The 25,244-nt window shown below is 43.5% G+C and overlaps 2 protein-coding genes across 5 annotated transcripts in view; both read right to left on the reverse strand.

Moving 5' to 3' along the window:
- On the reverse strand, window positions 1-10,549 carry LOC138785279 (catechol O-methyltransferase-like). Of its 2 annotated transcripts, XM_069961080.1 has the most exons (5): window positions 9,590-10,549; window positions 7,985-8,163; window positions 4,824-5,017; window positions 3,047-3,178; window positions 1-286 (listed from the first exon to the last, which is right to left on the reverse strand). In XM_069961080.1, the coding sequence occupies exons 2-5, from the start codon at window positions 8,124-8,126 to the stop codon at window positions 101-103; spliced, it is 654 nt and encodes a 217-aa protein (XP_069817181.1). In that variant the 5' UTR covers window positions 8,127-8,163; window positions 9,590-10,549; the 3' UTR covers window positions 1-100. The 2 variants fall into 2 exon arrangements, with proteins under 2 accessions (XP_069817181.1, XP_069817182.1); XM_069961081.1 differs by lacking the exon at window positions 9,590-10,549 and having other exon boundaries at window positions 7,985-9,579.
- Window positions 10,550-19,961: 9,412 nt separating this feature from the next.
- The window catches only part of LOC138785281 (catechol O-methyltransferase-like), a 29,980-nt gene continuing 24,697 nt past the window's right edge, over window positions 19,962-25,244 (reverse strand). For all 3 annotated transcript variants that reach the window (XM_069961086.1, XM_069961084.1, XM_069961085.1), the window contains exons 3-5: window positions 23,531-23,724; window positions 22,411-22,542; window positions 19,962-20,500 (exon numbers count right to left, since the gene is read on the reverse strand). In XM_069961086.1, the coding sequence (XP_069817187.1) occupies window positions 20,321-20,500; window positions 22,411-22,542; window positions 23,531-23,724 (506 nt within the window). In that variant the 3' untranslated portion in view covers window positions 19,962-20,320. The remainder of the gene's footprint in view (window positions 20,501-22,410; window positions 22,543-23,530; window positions 23,725-25,244) is intronic.

Consider the following 25,244-nt stretch of genomic DNA (forward strand, 5'->3'; position numbering starts at 1 on the left):
TTAAGTAAAAAAAGACTTTAATAATACACAAGTAGCTTTAAAAAAGGAAGCACATTTATAAATCACTATGGCGTCATCTTCAAATAACACATTTCTCGATTTACGAGAAACCTTTAAATACAGCCTTCTCCAGAGCGTCATCCACATTCATGTATTGTGCGTGTGAGGGATAGTTGGTGCAGTCATACCGACCACACGTTCTAACATACTCCAGGAAGTCTGGAATTCCGGGATACACAACATTATCGGCCAGTAATACGGAGCCTTCCCTCAGCAAGCGAAGCTCCTGCAGAAGGGACAAGTACAGAATATCATTACAGTGTCAGAACCATAGAAAGTAATGTAAGTGACCATTGTACCATTATGTGCATGAGGCTATGTTTCCATTCCGGGAACATATCAGGCAAAAGCTGCCATCTTGTAATATAGACGGCCGCCAATAATATCATGATCTTTATTAGTGACCATCTATATAACGAGATGGCCATCTTTGCCGATATATTCCCGAAGTGGGAATATAACCTATAATGGTAAATGTTTAGTCATAAAGCATAAATTATCTAGAAGTTCTAGGAATAATTCTTGGAAATTACACACCAGATAGTGGCTTTTATAATATCTAAATGTATTTGTCTATGAAACCTTGAATTTGTGGTTTCTAGAGTACAGGCCCTATTACTCCTATTACATGCACCAACAGCGAGTGGGTACAGCAGGGTGGGCTGCGCGGGTAACTGCAGGAGGGGCTCCTAAGACGAACGTGCATGTTGGCTGATCATTGCATTTTATTACACATTGGGGGAGATTTATCAAACATGGTGTAAAGGTAAACTGGCCCAGTTGCCCCTAGCAACCAATCAGATTCCACCTTTAATTTTTCAAAGAGCCTGTGAGGAATGAAAGGTGGAATCTGATTGGTTGCTAGGGGCAACGGAGCCAGTTTACCTTTACACCATGTTTGATAAATCTCCCCCTTTTAAAGTGATTGTCGACTGTAATGGCCGAAAATTGGCCAGTACGGCCAATAATCACTTTGTGTAATAGGGGCCTACGTCACTCCAGGCTCATGTCTGAAAGCAGCACAATTGTGTACAGACAGACACATGAGGGGAGATAAGTAAACATGTATCCGCTAGTATTGTGGCACAGTTCTGAGTTCTATTAAACTCCATAGTAAAATAGATGTTAAAACGGACATTCATTTTACAGCCGTAATTCATTTGGCCATACAATTAACTGACACACCCTTTTGTTGGCCAATTATGTAATAAAAAAATAACCGTTTTTAATAGAAAACAGACATTTTTTCCAGCAGTTTTTTTCCCATGAAAATCTTTTTGTACAGCTAATGATACTGGCTGGAAACCTGAGAACGCTCCTTTAGGGTGCCTTCACACCTACCGGATCCACAGCGGATCTTACTTCTGCGGATTCGAAGCGAGAACCGCTGCGGATCCGGTATCAATTCACCCCTATGATAGCACATATTCGCATTGGGATTAACATCCCGCTGTGAATATGTGCTTTAACCCCTCACTGTCCGCAGCTCATTAGCGGGACCGGAGCCGGGAGCCTCACTGCAGCCGCGCCGCCGAGCAGGTACTCTATGCTCTCGGCGGCAGGCTGCAGGATGTGGCCGGGGATGCGGGCTGCTGGATGCAGCAGGGGATGGGCGATGCGGCCGAGGATGGGCTAATGCAGCGGCGGGGCTGCGGACAGTGAGGGGCTAAAACACATATTCACAGCGGGATGTTAATCCCCCTGCAAATATGTGCTATCATAGGGGTGAATTGATACCGGATCCGCAGCGGTTCTCGCTTCGAATCCGCAGAAGTGAGATCCGCTGTGGATCCGGTAGGTGTGAAGGCACCCTTAGATACATTTACAAAAGCTGACTGCACATTTTTTAATGAAAACTTTACCAAGATTTTAGTAAGATCTTTAAGATATTTTTTTTAGCACACGAGTTCAAGCACAAAAAAAAGGGGACATGTGTAAAAACGCATTAAAGCGACTCTGTGCCCACAATCTGACACCCCCCCCCCCAAACCACTTGTACCTTCGGATAGCTGCTTTTAATCCAAGATCTGTCCTGGGGTCCGTTCGGCAGGTGATGCAGTTATTGTCCTAAAAACATACTCTTAAACTTAAAGCCCATGCCAAACGGGAGTATCTGTGCCCTAACTTTGCACCACCCCTCCGTCCCTCCTCCCCACCCACTTCATCATTAAGAATGCCACTAAAACATTTTCTCCATGTTGAATATTGCACAGGGTCCTTAACGATCCAGCCCATGTGCCGGGCTGACACAGGTGGGGAATAGGAGGCAATCTGCCTGGAACATTCCTAATGATGAGGAGGGTGGGGAGGAGGGACAGAGGGGTGGTGCAAAGTTAGGGCACAGATACTCCCGTTGGGCACGGGGCTTCAAGTTTAAAAGTATTTTTTTAGGACAATAACTGCATCACCTGCCGAACAGACTGCAGGACAGATCTTGGATTAAAAGAAGCTATCCGAAGTGGTTTGGGGGGACAGATTGTGGGTACAGAGTCGCTTTAAGGCTATGTTCCCACTATGTAAGAGACCGCCCGCTTCAGTACTGGCCGGATGATCTTTACGGCCACAGTGTTCTGATGTGGGCGCATCAGAGCACGCCTGCATCAGAACACCCATAGCACTCAATGAAGCAAGCAGCCGGAGCCGCTTGCTTCATTGTGTGAACTGACAGGTCTTTCAGTGAATTGCGGCCGCAGAAAACTGACATGTAGGCAGTGTTCTACACCGTAGCTTCACACATACCGTATCGCAGGGAATCTGATCTAAATAACTGAACACAGCATCAAATCTGCACCATCAAATCTGCTGCGGATCTGCTGCAGATCCTGTACATGTGAAAATTGAAAATCGAAAATTGAAAATTGAGTGGATGGACGACATTTAATGGCAAATAATTGCCGTTATTTTAAAATAACGGCCATTGTTTTGAAACTACGGCTGTTATTTGCCATTAAATGGTGGCCATCCACTCAATTGAGTATCCTCTTACCTCGAGTAGTTTGGTGTCAGGTGTATACCGGTCTTTTGCGTGATCCAAAAATACAAAGTCCAGAGTGTCCACATTATGTTTCTCTTTTAGTTGTGGAATAATACTTTCTGTGGCGCCTTCAAGCACCTTCACCTGGGTAAGAAAACAAAATGAGTCACGTCAACCTGTTGAGGCCGGTTCACGCTGCATTTCTGTACATACTGTATATCACTGTTTACATTTCAATTTTTTTTCTTTTTTTTTCCTTTATACAAAAATGTCAACAAATGTATAGGTTTCAATTCATTTTTCTTTAAAATGTAAGTCAACGGAAATCAATCAATGGATCCAGCTGTTTGGCATACAGCAGTATCAGTTTTACAGATTTTTCATTTCATTATAGGGATGAGCAAAGCGGGATTCACAATGAAGTTTGCAAAAATTCATTTAGTCACAAAGCAAATTTTTAAATTCTTAATTTTTAATTTTATTCAAGATGGTGGCCACATTAAAAAAAAAAAAATGGTATGCTTACCTGTCCAAGTTCCCCAGGTGTCTCAAAACTGCCTCCAGGCCGCTCAGCCAATTACTCACTGATTACTCTCATCTCTCATCTCTGGAGTGACACCCCACTTGCTCTGGGGAGCAAACGAGCGCTGTCAGTGCTCGTTTGCTCCTTGTTCCCCACTCGCTGTTGCTGCTATTTCACGCGGCTGCAGCGAGCTGGTGAGTCCAGGGAGGGCCGGGGGAAGCTGCGCAGGGGCTGCCCGGGTGATCACTGATCGTCTGGGCAGCCCATAGGATATAGCGGCAGTCTGCTGCCGCCGATCCTATTACACGGAGCGGTGGCACCAGATCGCTGCTATATAAGTCATTTGTCTTTCAACATGTTGAAAGACAAACAACTTCAACGATCAGCCGACATGAACGATGTCGGCTGATCGTTGCCTTCTATTCCACGGGACGATTATCGGCTGTAACAAGTGATATCGGCCGAATACGGACGATAATCGTTCCGTGGAATAGGGCCTTTAGCCAAAATACTGGGCACGGCACTGACCCTCAGTCAGTGATTGGCTGAGTGGGATTTTGGATGTGGAGGACACCGGCGTCCAGAGATCAAGGACACTGGAGGAGTGCAGACTGGTAAGTATTGATGAGCTGAACTGCACTAAAACAGCTAAACACCTGCAATTGTTTAGTTGTTTTAGTGCGATTCATTAAGGTTGCGAACCTGCAAACCTAAATTTTTGAAAAGTTCGCTGACCTAAACCAGATATAGCTATTATTATTTTTTTAAGCGCCCAAATTCCAGACTGCTATAAAAGCGATAAGGGTTAATAAACAGAACACTACAACATAAGCTGTATCCCTGTTTTTCTGGATTCCCTATAGCTGCATATAACGTCTCCAGCCACTGTTATTCAAAGGCCAAACGATGGGATCCAAGCATGCCGGAGCTGCCCTCATCTCCATCTCTCTCCCCCCTTCATAGAGTTGTAATCTATAATCCTGAGTTGGCTCCAAGTTGGCAACATTAAACTAAAGTCTTGCTAAGCTTATTTTGAGAGTGGAAGAAGCCTGATAACAGGAGAATGAAGCTTATTTGTCTGATAAGATATAGTAACAAGCTGTTTGTTCTATAGATCTATGCAAAATTTGTTGAAACATTACCTACTTAATAAATAACTCCAAAGTGCCTTGGATTCTGGTTTATGTACGCATAGGAACTGAATGTAAAAGTGTATACTCTATACCTCCCTAGAAGCAAAGCATCCTTATAATATGCTTCATGTACCTTATCCTCTACTCCAGCAAATTCAATCATCTGCTTTGCCACAGCAGCATGAACTGGGTTCAGCTCCAAGGTGAACAGGTGCGCTTCAGGCTTCAGCAAGCGAGCGATCCGGATAGCGGAATATCCACAATATGTGCCCAGCTCCAGTACTATAGCAGGGTCTCTCTCTTTCACCACTTCATCTACAATAAGCCCTGGAGATAGAAATATAGAACGTCTTTCAATTAATGGTTGATACGTGAGATGGCTGCCACCTCTAATCCATTATGTCAAGATAATAAATAAATGTTTTTAAAAATATGTCAAAGCCCCTCCCCCAATAAAAGTGGAAATCACCCTTCTTTCCCACTTTATAAATAAAACACATAAAAATAATAAAATAAATAAACATATAATATATTGTATTGTGCGTAATTGTCCAATTAGTGTAAACTCAGCATTAGGCTATGTTCACACTCTGTAAGAGACCGGCAGTTCCGTGACCCCGGCCGGGTCACGGAATGGCTGATCTCTGCACAGATCATCCCGGGTGATCTTTATGGCTGTAGTGTTCTGATGCGGGCGCATCAACACGCGCCCGCATCAGAACACTCCACAGCAGACAATAAAGCAAGCGGCCGGAGCCGCTCACTTCATTGTGTGAACTGACAGGGCTTTCTGCAGCCGCAAATTCACAGAATTGCGGCCCCAGAAAACTGACATGTCAGTTATTTGCGGGTCCGCATGGGATCCCGGCCGGAGCGTATACGATGTGTATACACTCCGGCCGGGATCCCATAGCAGATAAGGCAGTGTTCACAGGCGCATAAAGTACGGCCGTTGTTGCCGATGGCAACAAAATAATAACAGTTTACCCAGTGACTCATGCATGTTGTGTTCTCTGTTCACAGTTATTTACTTTCTTCTTCCTTTTAATCTGGCCTGAGCAACGACTAGGCAGAATCTGCCATTTTAGGTTCCTTGCTGCAGCACATACAGTAGTTAGTCCCCTCTGTGCCCCCATATAGTAGTAAGGCAGCACTGTGCCCCCATATAGTAGTTAGGCAGCACTGTGCCCCCATATAGTAGTTAGGCAGCACCGTGCCCCCATATAGTAGTTAGGCCCACTCTGTGCCACTGCATAGTATTTTGGCTCCTTCTGTTCATCCATATAGTATGTAAGTCATCCATATCTATGTAAGTCCAGCTGTGTAATAATGTTTTTTAATGTTTTTTTCCCTCTGTGGTTAGGTGACAAGGTCCCTAACTGTGCCCCAGTCACAAAGGTTTAGAGAAAATGTTGCTACAGTGTTATGGCACTGTTCAAAAAAGGTCTTGGTGCTGCCCAGCAATAGGAGATTCTGTCAGGAGCCGGGCTCAGAAAGTCCGCAGCCAGGGGTCGAGCTGTAAAAATGTAAGGATCTGATCATTTAAGGGGCTCTGGTCTGATAATTAATGTCAACTTATCCGTGCTTAAAGGAGAGGTCCAGCCATCTTTAAAATCTGGCAGCCGGCAGGGGGGAATTTGATCAGGAGTACGAACTTACCTCTCCCAGTGCCCGCAGTGAGCTTCACTTCAGGACCGGCCTCGGGTCCCCCGCTACCCCGGTCACTGATTGGCTGAGTGGCGGGTCCATCAGTCGGGATAGGCATTTCCCCCCGAGTCATGACGTCATCACAACTTGGGGGAAAATACCTTCCAGTGGGGGTCCCAAGGCCGGTCCCAACAATCACAGCTGGCATAGGGAGAGGTAAGTCTGTTCAAATTCCCCCCTTCCCCTGCCAGATTTTAAAGATGGCCGGACTTTTCCTTTAACTGGTCAGTAGAAATGAGCGAACAGTAAGTTATAGTTTGCTCCAACCGGATTTGAACCCCATTTGATTGCTGCTATTTTGGGAAACATGGACACAGGCTATGGCTCACTAAGTTCACTCATCTTTACTGGTTAGGACACACTTGGTGGTCTATTTGTATTTTCTGGTTTTATGCAACCTGGCAGGAAAGTGTGTTCTTACCTTAAAGTGTCACTGTCGCTTCAGTTTTTTTGCAGAAATCAATAGTCCAGGCGATTTTAAGAAACTTTGTAATTGGGTTTATTAGGTAAATCTGCCATTATCTGCATTCAAAAAGACTTTCCCCAGGTCCCTCCCCCTCTCTCATTCACTGCTCATTATCAGGAAATCTCGACTCTTTTACATCAGTCGGGTCCTGTCTGTTCTATGGAGAGAGGAGGGAGATTAGTCGCCAGCAGAGAACAAAGCATTACTCAGTGGGAGCTGTGTGAAAGCCAGTATTCAGAGGTCAGAGAGGTCAGTGCTGACTTCAGAGGAGATAGCCGGGTGATGTAGCTGTAAATTAGCTCTTTGTTGTCCTGTTTTGGTGCTTCATCTCCCTCAACCCCTCCCCTCTCTATAGACAATCATGAAGACAGGGGGGAGAGCTTCAAACTGCCTTTTCATGATAAAAATGCATTTTTCGGCTAATAAACCCAATTACAAAGTTTCTTAAAATCGATTGTACTATTAAGATGGCAATAATAAATGTTCATAGTCAAAAAAGGTAGCAGAAGATTGCTCTAGGCCCAGTCTTTGGCCCCTAATTTGCACTATTGTCCTATTTTACTATATTGCAATAGATGTTAGTTGCATTAAAAGCAGGTGACAGAATTGGCATCTAACCTAAGGTTTTCTGCTGTCAGGCAATACGTTTAAGAGGTACTCCTGCAAAAAAATATTCAAATTAACTGATGCCAGTTACACAGGTTTGTAAATTATTTTAAGTCTTCCAGTACTTATCAGCTGCTGTATGTCCCGCGGGAAGTGGTGTATTCTTTCCAGTCTGACACAGTGCTCTCTGCTGCCACCTCTGTCCGTGACAGGAACTGTCCAGAGCAGGAGAGGTTTTCTATGGAGATTTGCTACTGATCGAGACAGTTCCCGACATGGACAGAGGTGGCAGCAGAGAGCACTGTGTCACACTGCAAAGAAAACTTCACTTCCTGTAGGACTTACAGCAGCTGATAAGTATTCGAATTTTTGAGATATTTAAATAGAAGTAATTTATAAATCTATATAGCTTTCGAGCACCAGTTGATTATAAAATGCAGAAGTATCCCTTTAATCCAGCAAAAAAAATAGAGAAGGACAGAGAGCAGGATTTCTGAGTATCCTGGATACTTTACCCTTTTCATCTCCTACATTCATGGCCCATTCTACATCTCGGCAGTATTTATCTATGGTGTCCACTACACTCTGGGGGTTTCCACGAGCCGCATTCTCCAGAATAAAGCTCAAAATCCTTTGTTCCTTCAAGTCTGCTTCCATTGTGTTCCAAGTAGATTATAATGTTTCCTTAGCAGATCTACAAACAGAACATAAGGTGGAACAATATCAGGGGTTTTCCAGGACTTTAAAGGGATACTCTGACATCAGGTAAAAAGTAAATATACTGCAGAGGCATATAGCATTGCTTACCTATCTGTGATTACCAAAAATCCATTTATTTTGGGGTCTTAGTTCTGTACTTCCTGGTTGAGCAGTTGCTCAATACCACAAGTCCCATAATGCATTGCTTTCACTCAGCTGTTCATCAAGTTCTTTCACTCTACCTACCGCTTTCCCCTAACTCTAGTGCCAGTTTTCTGCGCAAAGCAGTAACCAATTTCACTGCAGACTTTTGCACATCAGTGAGGTTACAGCACCTGCTGCTTCATTCACCCCAACAAAGCAGCATGTTGTAATCATACCTCACTCTCCCTAAGGCTGTGTTCACACATGATGTCTTTATTGTGTCTTTCCTGTGATTTTCCACTTTGTTGCGTATTTTAGGTAACATAGCTCCTGAAATTTGCAGAAAAATAGTGGGAAAAACACATTTAAAAAAGCAACAAAACACCATGTATGAACACAGCTAAAATGTCCCAATGAAGATCGCTACGTGATCGCTACGTGATCGCTGAGAGTTGCAGAGAGTCATCTTACAAACCGACATTGATCATCTTTCCTAATGCTGCGTTTATACGGAATGATTATCATTCGAATTTTCGCAATAACGATCGCTTTTGAGCGATAATCGGCTCGTGTAAACACAGCGAACAATCAAGCAACGAGCGGAAAAATCGCTCATTATGATCTTTCAACATGTTTTCAAATCATTGTCGGTCGCTAAAAATTTGCAAATTGCTTTGTGTAAACGGTCTTTCACCGATTCACCCTATGTGTGAGATGGGCTTAAGCGATCTTAAAATGATCACAATAACGATTTTTCCAAACGATTCATTGTTCCGTCTAAACGCTGATCGTTTAAAAAAACACATCGTTACTTCGAAATCGTTAATCGTTCATTTGGCCGAATTATCGCTCCGTGTAAACGCAGCATAAGGATAGGCTATCAATATTATAGTCCCAGAAAATCCCTTTAAGGCTGGGATCACGCTGCGTTTTTGCAGTCCGTTTAATAGTAAATGATTACTTTTAACACACAAAAACGTGATCAACCACGTACTTATACATTCTCCCTATACGAGAACCTTTGTGCTATTCTCAAATGTTAGAGGGTTTGTATAACCAAAACAGTATGAAAAATACATTATGCCTGATGCTTGTATAACACGTCAGAGCAACTAATAGTAACATAGTAACTAAAAAGCTACAATATAAGACTATTCCATTGTATAAGGTGATGGCGTTTCGGCTAACATCTGAGACCCCCGCAAACCCTTTGATGCTTTTTCCCACACAGCAACGTCCCACTTTTTGTGTGCATGTGCATGCGTTGTACTACTCACCACCACAGCCAGATGACTTTCTTCCTCGAGAGTCTGACCAGAAGTGTGATAAATTTCCTAAAGCAGTAGTGTCAGACTTCATGCCTCACACTGGGTGTGAACACAATTTTGGGGCCTGGGGCATAGAATAATCCAGACCTCTACTTAGATAACAGGTAAAACAAGCACAGGCAGTATCAGTTTCAGCTTTCAAAAGTCTTCAAAAAATTGGATGCACACGGAGGAGCCAAGAGACTTGCAAGTTGCTATGTTAGGCTATGTTCAAACAACGTATGTTTTCGTAAAAGTACGGCCGTTGTTGCTATCGGCAACAACGGCTGTACTTTGTACGAAAACATATGTTGCCTTGCCTTCTACGGGATCCCGTCCGGAGCGTATACACGTTGTATATGCTCCGGCTGGGATCCCTCGCGGCGCCACAAACAACTGACATTGAATAGCGGGCGTAGAAAACAATGTTGGTGCACACTATAGAACGACTGCGGCCGCAAGCTTCATAGCATGCAGTGTGGAGTTATGATGCAGGCGCACACAGATGCGCCCGCATCAGAACCCTGCGGCCGAATAGATCATCCGGCTGGTACTGCATTACCGGCTGGCATGATCTTTTCAGAGACTGGCCGCTCCGTGACCCAGCTGGGTCACGGAATGGCCAGTCTCTTACGCCATGTGAACATGGCCTTACTCACATGAATCACAAGGGTTAATAGTACGGCAATGTGCACAGACAAAGCTAATTGAACTGGATGCATTCAGACTCTCGTGAACAAACACTTGCACTATAATCAATAGAAGAACACATTACAGAGTTGTTTTTAGATTGACAATAGAATATAAGGAAGGATGGAAAAACTTAGGTGACCAGTGAACTTGGGGAACAATGTAAAAGCATTACATTAAAGGGGTATTCCGCTCAAACATAACTTTTGATATGTTGCTGCCCATGGTGAGACTAACAATTACTTCCATACTTGTTAATGACTATTAATTCTCCTTCCCCCAGTTCTGAGCTGCTGCTTTCTGCTGAAGACACAAAAATTTGTGTGTGAGCTTTTCTCTTAGTCTCCCCCCTTCTTCTGAGACGGCTGATGTTAACAAGTCCCTTGCAGGCTGTATCTGCAACCTTGTAGCTTCTTTGTAATGCTGGGAGGTCAAGTTGCTGATGAACTCACTGTGATTAATCCTCCCTGCATTATAAAGTTGCAGATAGGGACTTGTTTTATCTCAGAAGGGAGGGGAAAAAAGCTCACACACAATTTGTAAAAGCAGAAAGCAGCAGCTCAGAACTGGGGGAAGGAGACTGAATAGATAATAACAAGTATGGAATGAAGTATTAGTCTCACCATGGGCAGCAACATATCAAAAGTTATGTTTAAATGGAATACCCCTTGAATGATCTGCCAGATGTGTGGTGAACACAAACTTTTTGGACAGATATATTAGCATATATGTTAGAGTATTATACATACATTTGCAGCTCTCCAACATAATATATACATATCAGCTATCTAACAGTGTCAGCAGCTTAGAATATAAATTACAGCTGAGAGATTCCCTTGAAATGTCTCTAGTAATCTGAATGATACTTTACTGCATGCACATGTCCTTGTAATGTAGAATTTCAGATGTGACCTAATATATCCTTGTGTTTTATGTAAGGATACTTACGTAACAGGGCGTCTAAGTACATGCCTTGTTTCTTCACTTTGGGTCGTTCTGATTGGTCAGTCCTAATGTATACTGCAAATTCTTGCATAAATGCTGCAGCTCAAGACAGCACAAGCCTTCCTCACCATGTGCGACATATCACACGCGACCGGTTCTACAGTTCAGACAAGTAAGCGCTCACACCACCCGGTTAGCAGCCTCAGGGGGAATCTTTAGAATTTGTTCATACCACACACAGAAGTTCATTCAGACATTTGTACTGTTTTTCTTCACAATTATTTATGGGTAAAGACATCGCAGAATAAGCAGAGGATCCAACAAGAGGAGTGAGGGCCCTGGCCATGAGAGCTTACAATCTATGAGGAATGAGACTGAGACAAAAAAGCCAAAATTGCTTTATTCATACTTTGGTCCGGCCATCTATTATAAATGGGGGAGTTTACATAAAGGTGGATGAACCAGTTAGCAATCAATCTCTGACTGTATAATGTGCACAGAGCCTAGGGGGGCACTGCTGGGTGAAAGTGGGTGGGGGTGGGGCACAATAAGGGAATTTTAGAGCAGAGGTGTAACTAGCTTTCCCTGCACCTGGGAAAAATTCTGTTTGCCCCCCCCCTTCCTTCTTCAAAGTAAGGAAAGCTCCTCTTAACATTCTATACTGCAAGATCTGGATACAATACTGCCACACACACTGAAGCCTGTGTATACCGCTAAACATCATACCTCCTAAATACAATACTGTCCTACATTGGCCTCTGTGTATACTGCCAAACAATACAAACCTCTGACATGTCGCCGTAACATGTCAGAAGTTTTTTACAACTCATAGTTACACTTTAATCAAGGGCAGGTACACCATGTGCTCTGAGGTATAACCACATGTGGGATGTTTGTGAGCACCAGGCAGCTCATAGAAGCAGGAACGTATGGGAAAGACCTCAGGCTAGGGATGGTGTCTTTCTTCTTTGTATCTCTTCTGTATCATATTCAGCTTGTATTCTTACAACCAGTGAATCATGCAGATGTTCAGTCACACATGACTGCACTATGATCTTCACTTACTGCTTCTTTGGGCTTTTAGAAAAAAAATACATACAAAATACATAAATACGGTGCATTGTGCAAAGACACTCAGACAAGATTCTCTGCTTCCACTATGAGGATATGTTCACACATATCACAGCGGACTTCATGCTGCCACCTTCTCTCTGAATCTCTAATGCTTTCCATGTGTCTCTCCTAAAACCACCGGCTGTCAACAGATACTTAAAGTGTCACTGTAGGTTTTTTTTTTTTAGAAATCAATAGTTCAGGCGATTTTAAGAAACTTTGTATTTGAGTTTATTAGGTAAATCTGCCATTATCTGCATTCAAAAAGACTTTCCCCAAGCCCCCCCCCCCCCCCCCCCCCCCCCCCACCCTCCTCTCTCTCACTCACTGCTCATTATCAGAAAATCTTGACTCTTTTACATCAGTCGGGCCCTGTCTGTTCTATGGAGAGGGGAGGGGGGAGATTAGTCATGAGCCTAGAGCAGAGAACAAAGGATTACACAGCAGGACCGTGAAAGACGGTATTCAGAGGTCAGAGAGGTCAGTGCTGACCTCAGAGGAGATAGCCGGTGATGTAGCTGTAAATGAACCCTTTGTTGTACTATTTTGCTGCCTCATCTCCCTCCACCCCTCCCCTCTCCATAGAGAACCATGAAGACGGGGGGAGAGCTTCAAACTGCTTTTTCATGATAAAAATGCATTTTCCGGCTAATAAACCCAATTACAGAATTACTTAAAATCGACTGTACTATTGATTTCTGCAAAAAAAAAAAAAAAGAAATTTAAACGACAGCGACACTTTAACCTCTTAAGGACATAGGACGTACCGGTACGTCCTATGTCCTCATTAGCACTTCAAAGCGGGGCCGCGCGGCGGCCCCGCTTTGAAGTGCCGCGATCCCGGGTGCCGCGTGTAGCCCGGGACCGCCGCTATTAGCGGGCACGGTCCGATCGCCGTGCCCGCTAATTAGCTAATCGGAGGCAGCTGTCAAAGTTGACAGCTGCCTCCGATTACCGGAGGCAACGTTTCCCTGGTGTCTAGTGGGGGAGATCGCTCCTCCGGGACCTTGTCCCGGAGGAGCGATCTCCCTGTCTGATGCCGGCCGGGGACGCGTCCAAGATGGCGCCGTCCTCGGCTCGGCACTCGTTTGTTTCCGGCTGCAGCAGCCGAAAGCAAACGAGTGCCGATCTCATGGATCTCTGCAGCATATCTATGCTGCAGAGATCTCAATGAGAGATCCAAGTGTATATACTAGAAGTCCCCTAGGGGGGCTTCTAGTATATGTGTAAAAAAAAAAAAAAAAGTGTTGTTAATAGTAAAAAGCCCCCTCCCCTAATAAAAGTCTGAATCACCCCCCTTTTCCCAGGTTTTAAATAAAAGTAAACAAATAAATAAATAAATAAACATGTTTGGTATCGCCGCGTGCGTAATCGCCCGAACTATTAATTAATCACATTCCTGATCTCGTACGGTAAACGGCGTCAGCGCAAAAAAATCCCAAAGTGCAAAATTGCGCATTTTTGGTCGCATCAAATCCAGAAAAAATGTAATAAAAAGCGATCAAAAAGTCGTATATGCGCAATCAAGGTACCGATAGAAAGATCACATCATGGCGCAAAAAATGACACCTCGCACAGCCCCATAGACCAAAGGATAAAAGCGCTATAAGCCTGGGAATGGAGCGATTTTAAGGAATGTATATTGGTTAACAACGGTTTGAATTTTTTACAGGCCATCCGATACAATATAAGTTATACATGTTATATATCGTTTTAATCGTAACGACTTGAGGAACATGCATAACAAGTCAGTTTTACCCCAGGGCGAATGGCGTAAAAACACATTTCCCCCAAATAAAAGAAATGCGGTTTTTTTTTCAATTTCACCACACTTTGAATTTTTTTCTGGTTTCGCAGTGTACTTTATGCAAAAATTCAGCCTGTAATTGCAAAGTACAATTAGTGACGCAAGAAATAAGGGGTCATGTGGGTTTCTAGGTGGAAAAATGCAAGTGCTATGACCTTTTAAACACAAGGAGGAAAAACCGAAAACGTAAAAACGAAAATGGGCCATGTCCTTAAAGGGTTAAGGCCTGCTTCGTCCACATTGATCTCTACTGATACGGACTCGGAACACAAGGTAAGGGACATCCTAAATTGTAAGGAGGAAGGAAGGAAGGAAGGAAGAGGTACTTCCTGCTGGACTGGAAGGGTTTCGGACCTGAAGAAATATCCTGCCAATCCATAGCCACCTGCACCTATTTAAGCAGGCCCCATCGCCTTCTTGTTGCCTGAGCGTTATTGCAATTGTGCATTCTAAGTGAAGGTGCATTTCTGTGATCCTGCTGATTTTCCTGGTATTCTGACTTGTGCCTTTTTTTCAGATTACAACTTTTGTCTGACCCCTGTCATTTGCCTCTCCTGTTGCTGTCTCTGATTGTCTGACCTGCCTCTGAAGCTGCCAGCCTGACTATGATACCTGCCTCATCCCTGGTACTGCACTGACGCCCCAGCTTGCTGGCTATGATTACTTGGCCTGTTCCTTGGTGCCTTACACCGAAACTCTCTGGTTCTTGGGAAACAGCTGCTGCCCACACACCTGTGGACCGACCTGGTGTCCTCTAGCCACAGAAGTCCAGCGTCTGCATCCTGGAGCAGAATAAAGGATGAAGCCCTAAAGGGCACTTAGACTCCGCTCCCTGGTGTGGCCCAAAGCCAGACCAGTTGAGTAGCACAGATCCCAGCCGGAGCGTATACAATGTGTGTACGCTCTGGCCAGGATCCCATTCATCAACAGGCATTGTCCACCCCTCAAAACTATGGCCGTAGTTCTGCGGCGAGAACTACGGCCGTAGTTTTACGTAGTGTAAACATAGCCTAAATAACTTAAATGGCGGCTATTCACTTAATTTCAACATTGTGTGAACAGAGCCTTTCTGTGTTTTTAATCCATTTGGTTGCAATATGAGGACCACAATACTGACTGAAATATACTGTGTGTGAACCCAGCCTAAGGGTACGGTCACATGTACCAAGTTCACAGGGGATTTCACGCTGTGAGTTTCGCAGTTATATCCGCAGCTATACTGTTATGGGTTAATTCCGGCTGCTGGATATTAAAGAAGATAATGTCTTACCTGCCCACGCTCCCACCTGCTTCTGTGACTCCCGGATCACTAACGGCCCACTCAGCCAATCAGTGGCTGCGGCGGGACAAAAAGTGTCACTGGAGTACCCTTTAAGACCAAAACCAGGTGCCCACTGCGCAGCACAGTAGCCTGAAAATCTGTACTGAAAGTCCCAAACCAATGTGTTATCCCATAATGTAGGTCGCTAACAAGGGTAAAAAACACATATTAACCAACGCAGGTATATTAACTACATGTATAGTGACCCTTTAAATTCCCTTGAAATAGTGTACACTCCTGAAGGTAGTCAACTCTGTGACACCTGGGGGGAAATTTATCAAACATGGTGTAAAGTGAAACTGGCTCAGTTGCCCCTAGCAACCAATCAGATTCCACCTTTCATTCCTCACAGACGCTTTGTAAAATGAAAGGTGGAATCTGATTGGTTGCTAGGGGCTACTGAGACAGTTTTTACTTTACATCATGTTTGATAAATCTTCCCCATAGTGTTCTGAAAGTACAAATGATTAAAGTTTCCTTGTCATTTTCCAAAACTTTGGCAGAAAAACTGGCAAAGATTATTTTGGCTTTTTTTCTGGAGTCTTTTACTAGGTGTGAATGGCTTTTTGGGAGGAACAGAAGACATTCCATTAAACTCTATGGGAGAGAAACGCCTAGGAAAAAAAACTCCACACCCTCAGCATGCTGCGTTTTGCAAAAACTGCTACAGAGTCAAAAAAAAAAAAATGCCAGAGAGGAGAGAAAAACACCACAGAAAAAAAACACACCAAGTATGGCATTTCATCAAAGTCCATCGACTTACAGCTAAGGACGGGTTTACACTGCGTTTTTGCAGTCGTTTTACATATATGTTTTATGAAGAAAAAAGAAATAGGATTCAAAAGCAAACGCATAAACGGATGCAATTGTGTGCAATCCCTTTGGATCCGTTTTCTATTGACTTATGTTTTAACATACAAAAAAACATGGTTGAAAATGGTACTGCAAAAACACAGTGTGAACCTGGTCATGGGCTGGTTTTTTGGGCGTTTTTCCCAAAATTTAAAACAGTGTGAAGCCAGCCTCGGACAAATTCAGAAGTGGATTCAAAGTAATGGGAAACAAAGAGAAGAATTGCTGGGATTCCAAAAATTTAAAAACAAACAAACAAACAAAAAAAAACAACCTAAAACCCTAACTTCTGAAAGCACATTACCTAAAATGAACATTTGGTACTTACATATTACAAGCTCATAGGTATTTTCTGGAAAAACAAGGAATAACTCTATGCACAGCTTTATTGGTTTAGTATAATGATTCCAGGTAAAGTTACAAATATTTACCATCTGTTATGGACAATGCTTTAAAGAGGTGTACAAATGCCCAACGCCCAATGTCTTACGTTCCATATTCATTGTAAACAAAACAAGAAAGAAAAACATCTAAAACACAAATAAAAATATAAATAGAGAAACATGTCGGACTCCTGTGGGTATCGAGCAATTATTATAAGGCTGTTAAACAAAAAAATCTGATGTGGTCAATGTCTAAAAGTTTACAATCCAAACATAAGGGCATAAGGGGCATTGGTGGAAGAGTTGGGGGCACAGGTATAATTGAATGTGGCGGGTGCTGGTTCCAAGAGACCCAGGGCATGACAAGGTGTAAAATCACAGAGCTACCCTCTCCATTATGTGATCACATGCAAATGTTACTTCTGTTTCACGTCAGATACATCACTTTTTTTTTACATTACCCGATCTGCACCAGCACAGGGATCTCGGTTCTGCCTGGGTTCTGTGCTTGGCGCCATTCTTTTCCCATGCACCAGCCCAACTCTATGCACTGGAGACGAGCCTGGCACCCCCCAAGTGTGATGATATCCCCTCCGCAGTGTTACACGGCCCTGTTGATTCATTTTAATGGTGCTTTGTCACAGATAGGAGGGCAAAGCATCACACTCGGGGGCACCGGGTCTGCCTCCCGTGCATAGAGGTGGGCTGTAGCAAAGAACGGCGCCAAGCATAGGAACCAGACGGTGCTTTGAAAAAAGGGACGGGTAATGTAGAAAAAAAAAATGTAGATGATGGTACATTCGCTTTTAAGGAGAAGTCCCACCAACTATATGGCAGATTTACTGCAGAAATTTCGGCAACCTACATTATCAAATTGTCGGATCAAGATCATGTTCCTGACAGTCCCGGAAACGCAGATCATTTTATTTGCAGTGGTGTAAACATCAAGATTAATACATTTCGGTGCAACTTACACTTCAAGAAAACACACTTAGGCTATGCTCCCATGACGAAAACATATGGGGAAGAGGCAGCCGCCATGTTATAATAATAATCATTATTTGCGGCAGTTATTATAAGGTGATGTCCGCCTTTCCCCAATATGATCTCATCCTGGCAGCATAGCCAAAAACAGCAAAACAACTTCACTTTGGCGATGGCTTATACGCAGCAGATACGCACCAAATCTGCACCATCAAATCTGCTGCTGATCTGCTGCGCATCGGTCGTGTGTGTTAGCACCCTTAGGCAGTAAAATTCCATCATGCCCAACCCTGATCTCCACCAAAACTACTCAGGGGCCATTTACACTTTATACTGATGACCGAACCCGCTGCCAGCAGCGGATTCAGTGACATTAGTATATAGTGTATTAAGAAAAATATGAGTAAACACCCAAATATCTTCAAGATTTAACTGAAGGGACTTGTGGACATCTGAGAAGTTCCACGCTCAGGACCCTCTCTAGTCAGAGAAATGTGCTGATAAGAAAGAGGGACTCCATAAACTATGTGATGTCATATTCACTTGAGTGGGCACCATGTAATAGTATATGTGCAGTGGAAATTGTACATTTGGCCACATGTTCTTTTAAGCTGCAGTATATTAGATGATTGCCAGACGCCAGACCGGCTCAGCTGACGGATTTTGATCTCAGCATACATAGCATTCATAGCATTCTGGACCTGCCAAGCTGTATAAATATGTATGAAAATGGATGTCAATGGGCAGAGCAGAGTAAGCTGCTGCCAGACACCTCTCCAGGGAGAATGAAAGAATTGGACGTGGAAATTGTATATGTCCGGCATCAACTGTCAGCAGGTCCCATACACATTAAATCTAGGCCTATAATGGTGGCCACAGGTAAAAAAGAATGCCAGAATTTATTCTATTTGGCAGCATTGGATCTCTGGTCTACAGGTACTGAGAACTTTGCTGCTAAGTGACCGGTCTGCCGACAGGACTACAATGCCTAGCCGCTCATAAATATAAATATAGGAATTCATTAAAATAAAGTGGTGACCTGGGACATGTCAGGGCCAGGGATAAGTGCCTTTACCTCCAAATATAAGCTAGCTGCTGCAGACATTGAGATGCTAAGGACTAATGGGAGATCTCAACTCTGAGGCCTACAAAAATGTGAAAGCAGATCTGGACTATAATGTAGCTGTATCTTAGGATCATTACTAGATGAGAGCAACTCGAGCATGCTTAAGTCCGATTGTTCAGCAATGCAAGTCACTTAAGAAGTTGGATGCCGCCCTAGGAAGTCCAGGAAAACATGGATACAGCCTATGGCCTATATCCATGTTTTTCAGGCAGCCTTAAAGGAGAACTCCGGGCTGGGGTGATTTTTGGCAGAGTGCTGGGGAGGATGAAAGAAGTAACATGCTCTCCCCTCCCAGCTCCAGTGCTGGTGCCAGTGTCCCGCAGCTTTGGTCCTCTGATCCCGGACACTTCTGGGTCTGAGTAGGGACCTAGGGCGTGATGTGTTAGGCCCACTCAGGCAGTCAGTGTCTGAGGCAGGACCCCGCTGGCTGAGTGGGCCTAACATGTCACGTCCCAGGTCCCCCCTGGTCTCTGCAGTGGCAGGCCGCTCAGCCAGTCGCTAGCTGTAATTGGACACGGTCACAGCCAGTGATAAGCTGAGTGGCCTGTCACTGCAGAGACTGGCTCAGAAGTTCCAGCAGCGGCTGCGGGGAGAATCTGGAAGAACACTGGGGAGTGTGGACAGGTATGTATAACCTTTATTTATTTTGTTTTTACACATAACGATGCGCAGTCAGTGGCTGATGATTTTTTTAACATGGTGAATGACAAAGATCAGCCGATGATTGTTTCGGCAACTGATCTTTGTCTTTATTACACGTAGCGACAATCTTCTGAACTGGTCTTATTGGGCAGATTATCGCTCCATGTAATGGGGCCTTTAGGGCGACATCCAACTTTTTCAGCCACCAGTAATCAAATGCCGACCAATCAGAATCCAGCATGCTGGAGCTGCACTGATCTCTAATCACTAAAAAACAAGTAATATATGCAAATGGATTTATATATAAAAATAATCTATAAAAGAGGTACAGTAATGTTTTAGACTATGGGGGAGATTTATCAAACATGGTGTAAAGTGAAACTGGCTCAGTTGCCCCTAGCAACCAATCAGATTCCACCTTTCATTGCTCACAGACTTTTTGGAAAATGAAAGGTGGAATCTGATTGGTTGCTAGGGGCAACTGAGCCAGTCTCACTTTACACCATGTTTGATAAATCTTCCCCTGTGAGGCGGGCATACGTGTTAAACACTGAAATAACTTTCTGGCCTTCGCAGACTTTTTTCATCTCGGCCTACATGAATGATGAAACAGACTGGCAGGATAGATGTGAATATACTCTAGTCCCTAGTCAGTGGTAACAGAAATGAGTCACTACTGTAAAGCTGGGGGTATTGAACCCTGTCATCTGAGACCACTGCATCCATCGTAGCGCTGACCTTTCCTAGTTTTATAAAATGGAAAACCAATACAGCACTGAACTATTGGAGGGCACTTTGTAATGACTTTATAATGACTTTGTTCTCATAACCCTGCTGTCTATCCTCTGAATACTGCCTTCTCTAGGGCATCTTTCTCAGACATGTACTCCAGAACAGAAGGATAGTTTGTGCAGTCATATCGGCCACAGGTACGAACATATTCGAGAAAATCTGGGGCTCCTGGAACTATGACGTTGTCTGCGAGAAGAACTGAGCCCTTTCTGAGCAGGTTACACTTCTGCAGAGAGAGAGAGAGAAATATTGGATATAAAATCACTTATACCATCAATGCATCAAGTCTAAGGCCTCATTCACACGTCCCATATTCTACGAATCGGTATCTCTGTACTCGACTTAGTGCACATTATTGTCTATGGTGCTATTCACACGATCGGTAGATTTTAAGGACACAAACTATTCCTGAAATAAAAGGACATGTCCTAGTGCGGACCCAGATCTTTTAGTGGATTCTCTCATAGAAATCAATGGGATCCACAATTTTCCATGGATCATAACCTTTTTGGCATCCGTATTTTCATAATATATATATATATATATATATATATATATATAGGGGCGAGTCATTTGTCACATGTTGAAAGGTTGTGTTTCTAAAAAAAACAAATTTACGGAAATATTGATGCCCAATCTATCATTTTTAGCGGATTGTACGGATGGTTATCTATGTACAGTATATGAAAAAATACTGAACGTGTGCACAAGGTCTAAAGCTAAAGTAGCAGCTTGGCCATGCAGCCATGTGTTTTTGTTTTCTGTATAAAAGAAGACCATCTCTAAGCAGTGGTAGCTTCACCATTAGGCTATGTTCACATGCAGCACAAACAATGACCGTTGTTCGTTACATTAAAGTGTTACTATCGTTTCATTTTTTTTCCCCCGCAGAAATCAATAGTACAGGTATTTTTAAGAAACTTTGTAATTGGGTTTATTAGCCGAAAAATGCGTTTTTATCATGAAAAAGCAGTTTGAAGCTCTCCCCCTCCTGTCTTCGTGGTTCTCTATGGAGAGGGGAGAGGGGTGGAGGGAGATGAGGCACCAAAACAGGACAACAAACAGTTAATTTACAGATAAATCACCGGGCTATCTCCTCTGAAGTCAACACTGACCCCTCTGACCTCTGAATACCCCCTTTCACACAGCTCCCACGGTGTAATTTTTTGTTCTCTGCTCTCTCCTGGCGACTAATCTTCCCCCTCCCACCTCCCCTCTCCCTCCCCTGAATGAGAGAGAGGAGAGGGGGGGTTGGGGAAAGTCTTTTTGAATGCAGATAATGGCATATTTGCTTATAAACTCTATTAAAAAGTTTCTTAAAATTGCCTGTACTATTGATTTCTGCAAATAAATGAAAGGACGGCTGTTTCATTGTGAAAAGAACAGCCGTTGGGTAAAGCAAAAACAACGGATGTTCTTTTCATAAAAACTACGTTGCGTGAACATAGCCTTACAGTTGAAACCAGCAGTTTACCTACACTATATAGAAAGACATATGCATGTTTTTCTCACTATCTGAAATCAGAATAAACCTTCCCCATTTTAAGTCAATGAGGATTACCAAAATTATTAAATTATATACCAAATACCAAAATAATGAGAGAGGGAGAATTTTTCAAGGCATTGTTTATTGCTTTCTGCAAACAATAACCTACAACCAAATAATTTCTTAAAGCAAATGTACCATCAGGTATATTCTCTTTAAGTGCTGCATATGAATAGAAAGGTGCCGGCGTGGAGAAGCTGGTGCCACGGTCATTTTTTGAACCGCGGCCGGTTCACATGGCACCGGTCTATTAGCATGCACCGACCTGGGCTGAAGCACTAGAGGTGGGCTGGCCCGCGCCAGTGGGAGGAACCCCCCCCCCCCCCCGTGACACGCCTCCATTGATTCTAATTGATCCCAGTGATTTCCTCCCACTGGGGGCGGCCCGTCGCACCTCCAGTGCTTCAGTTCGGGCCAGTGCTCAATAATAGACCAGCCCGTGCATGGGAATTGGGCCGTGGTTCAAAAAGAGGACAGCGGCACCGGCTTCTCCGTGCCGGCGCCTTTCTATTCATATGCAACACTTTAAGAGAATATACCTGGTGGTGCATTCGCTTTAAGGCCTAGTGAATATGCAATATACCACTTACTTCCAAAAGGATGGTATCTTCCTTATACTTGTCCTTCCAGTGGTCCACAAACACAAAGTCCAGGGTGTCCACTTCATATTTCTTCTTCAGCTGGGGGATAATGTCTTTCGTATCTCCCTCTAATATTTGCACCTGGAAAAATTTTTACAGTTAAAGTGATACGGTCACCCCCATTACTCTCGCTTCATTTCATTGGTGGACAGTGTCACCTAGACGGGGCTTCATGGCAATTGGGTCCTATGTCCAGGCTAGGGTGAAGCCCTGCCTCCTCTGTCCACTGATGAAATAAAGCGAGGGGGGGGGGGGCAGACAAGCAGTAGCTTAAAGCAAATGTGCCACTAGTACCTCACTTTTTTGTTTTTTACATGAATAGACCAGCGCTGGTGCGGAGATGTCAGTGCCGCGGTCCTTTTTTTGAACTGGGGCCAGTGGGCCCGCCTCTGGCGATTCATGTCCGGCCGTTGCTCAGTAATAGACCGGTGTCGTACGCGGGAACTGGGCCACGGTTCAAAAAAGGAACAAGCCACCATCTCCGCGATATAGGGGGGCACTGTGTGACTTGTTGTATTAGGAATCTCATGTAATAAGATTATGTGTATCCCTATTATGCCATCTAGCTGGAGGTCATGACCGAGGGTGTTTCACAGCCTCAGCACTGTTAATGAGTTATATTAGCCGACACCATTTTTTATAATATTGTTTTCTTACTTTGTGGTCATTTTAAATTTATTTTACATATAATATGATGCTTGTATTGGTATCTTTGTAATATATAATAAAAAATATCAATCAATTTTATGAATTAAGCCCATTGTTTTCTTGTGTAATATTTTCTTAGTTGGTTGTTTTAGTATTGATAGGGCGACATCTAGTGGTGCAGTTTAGTACTGCAGCCCAGGTTTTAGATCACCTCACTCCCCCTATCTCGAACCTTTTTGTGTGTATTTATACACTCACACACCCGTAGTGCAGCCCCTGGCCGTGGCTTGTACTACAAATGTGGCACAGATTTGTGCAGGATAGGCAGGAGGGAAAATAAATAAATATATAAATAAATGAATAAAGCTGTAACCTTATCAGATGTTATGCATTCACACTTACATACAATGTGAGGAAATACCTTGTCATTAACACCAGCAAATTCTATCATCTGTTTGGCCACAGCGGCATATGCCGGATTAAATTCCACAGTAAAAAGACGAGCTCCGGGCTTCAAAAGTCGGGCAGTGCGGACAGCTGAGTAGCCAAAATACGTGCCCAATTCTAAGAGCACACTTGGATTTGTCTCTTTTACTACATTATCCAGAATCAAGCCTGTAATAAAAGACATAAGTGTGAACAAAATAAACAGAAACGTAAAAAGAAAGTGCATTAAGGGTGCGTTCACACCTACAGGATCTTTAGCAGATCTGCGGCAGATTTGATGCTGTGTTCAGTTATTTAAATGAAATCTGCTGCAGAAAATCAGCTGCAGATCCTGTAGGTGTAAACGCACCATTAAACTGTTAAGGCTGGGTTCACATTGCATTTGTGCAAAGCATTGATTGGAAAAACGGATACATTTGTGTGCATCTGTTTTGCCATTGACTTACATCATGAGAAAAAAAAAAGATCAAAACGCATCCTTTTTTTTAATGTACACAAAAACATAGTTGACCACATTTTTGTGTATGTTAAAAAAAAACCAGAAGCGTTTAAATCCCTTTTTTCACAATGGATTTAAACGGATCAAAACTGATGAATATAAATGCATAAATTTTTTGCAAAAACGTGTGAAAAAACAGGTTGCAAAAACGCAGTTTGAACCCCGCCTAACATGGCATTGGACTGTTTCATTGGACCTGAGTCAAACAACTTGGTGATGGTCTTGGTCTTCTTGTCCTTATGCGCTGGACTTCCTGTGACCCTGCTCGAAACGTGTTACACACAGGGACTCTGCCTGCTCATTTGTCGGGTTTTGAGATGCTAGCACAATGATGGACTACTTCTTCGGTTATATTGTGCTACATTCCTTTATTTTCAGGTGTGTGTTCCCCTTTTGTATATTGTGAACTTGATATCTGTGTCAATTACATTTGTTGAAACAATAAAAAATATATTTGGGGGGGGGGGCACAATTTCTCTTTTGTAAGCGAGAAAAATAGAATATTCCCAGTGCTGGAAATGATAGGCCCAATGTCTGCTGCTCCATCTGTACCATTCTGGTTCCATCATGACAATAACTGAGATGATATCCAAGTAATAGGGTTTTCACCGTAGCAGCAGCTAGTATGAGGACATTGCTGAGTTAAACCCCTATTACATGGGGTGATCACTAGAGATGATCAAACATCAGAAAATCGTAGGTTTGATCGAACTCGAACATACCCGAACCTGATGCATTAGATTGCTGATGCTTTCCTGGTCCGTGGGGAAGGAGGAGAGTGCCCGGGGACCGCCTGGAATTCCGGGATTCAACCTATTGCCTAGGCTTCAGCAATCTAATGCGGCAGGTTCGTGAATGTTCGAGTTCGATCGAACCTACGATTTTCCGATGTTCGATCATCTCTAGTGATCAGCGGGAGCAAAGCGAGTGCCGACCTGGTGAGCTGCACGAGGGGTTCCCCAGACGATTTTTAGATCGTTCGGGGGGGCCCATAGGAGATAGTGGTGGTCTGCTGCCGCCACTCCTGTTACACAGAGCAACGGCAGCAGATTGTTGCTATCCTAACTGTTAGTCTTTTAACATGTTAAAAGACATTGAAAGACAACCATCAGCCCACAGCTGTATGCATATATTTGGGAAGTGTGCTGGGTGATATATAAGCACATTTCCTTTGGGTTATAGCAGTAGC

This window comes from Dendropsophus ebraccatus, chromosome 3 (assembly GCF_027789765.1).
Source record: "Dendropsophus ebraccatus isolate aDenEbr1 chromosome 3, aDenEbr1.pat, whole genome shotgun sequence".
In the NCBI taxonomy this organism is placed as follows: domain Eukaryota; kingdom Metazoa; phylum Chordata; class Amphibia; order Anura; family Hylidae; genus Dendropsophus; species Dendropsophus ebraccatus.

Bases quoted from the DNA above. Each gene is read 5' to 3' on its own strand.
- LOC138785279 (XM_069961080.1), bottom strand. From the start codon at position 8,126: ATGGAAGCAGACTTGAAGGAACAAAGGATTTTGAGCTTTATTCTGGAG. The intron at 3,179-4,823 runs GTACATGAAGCA...TTTCTTACCCAG, and splicing joins TTGCTGGAGTAGAGGATAAG to GTGAAGGTGCTTGAAGGCGC. The intron at 287-3,046 runs GTAAGAGGATAC...TCCCTTCTGCAG, and splicing joins CTGACACCAAACTACTCGAG to GAGCTTCGCTTGCTGAGGGA.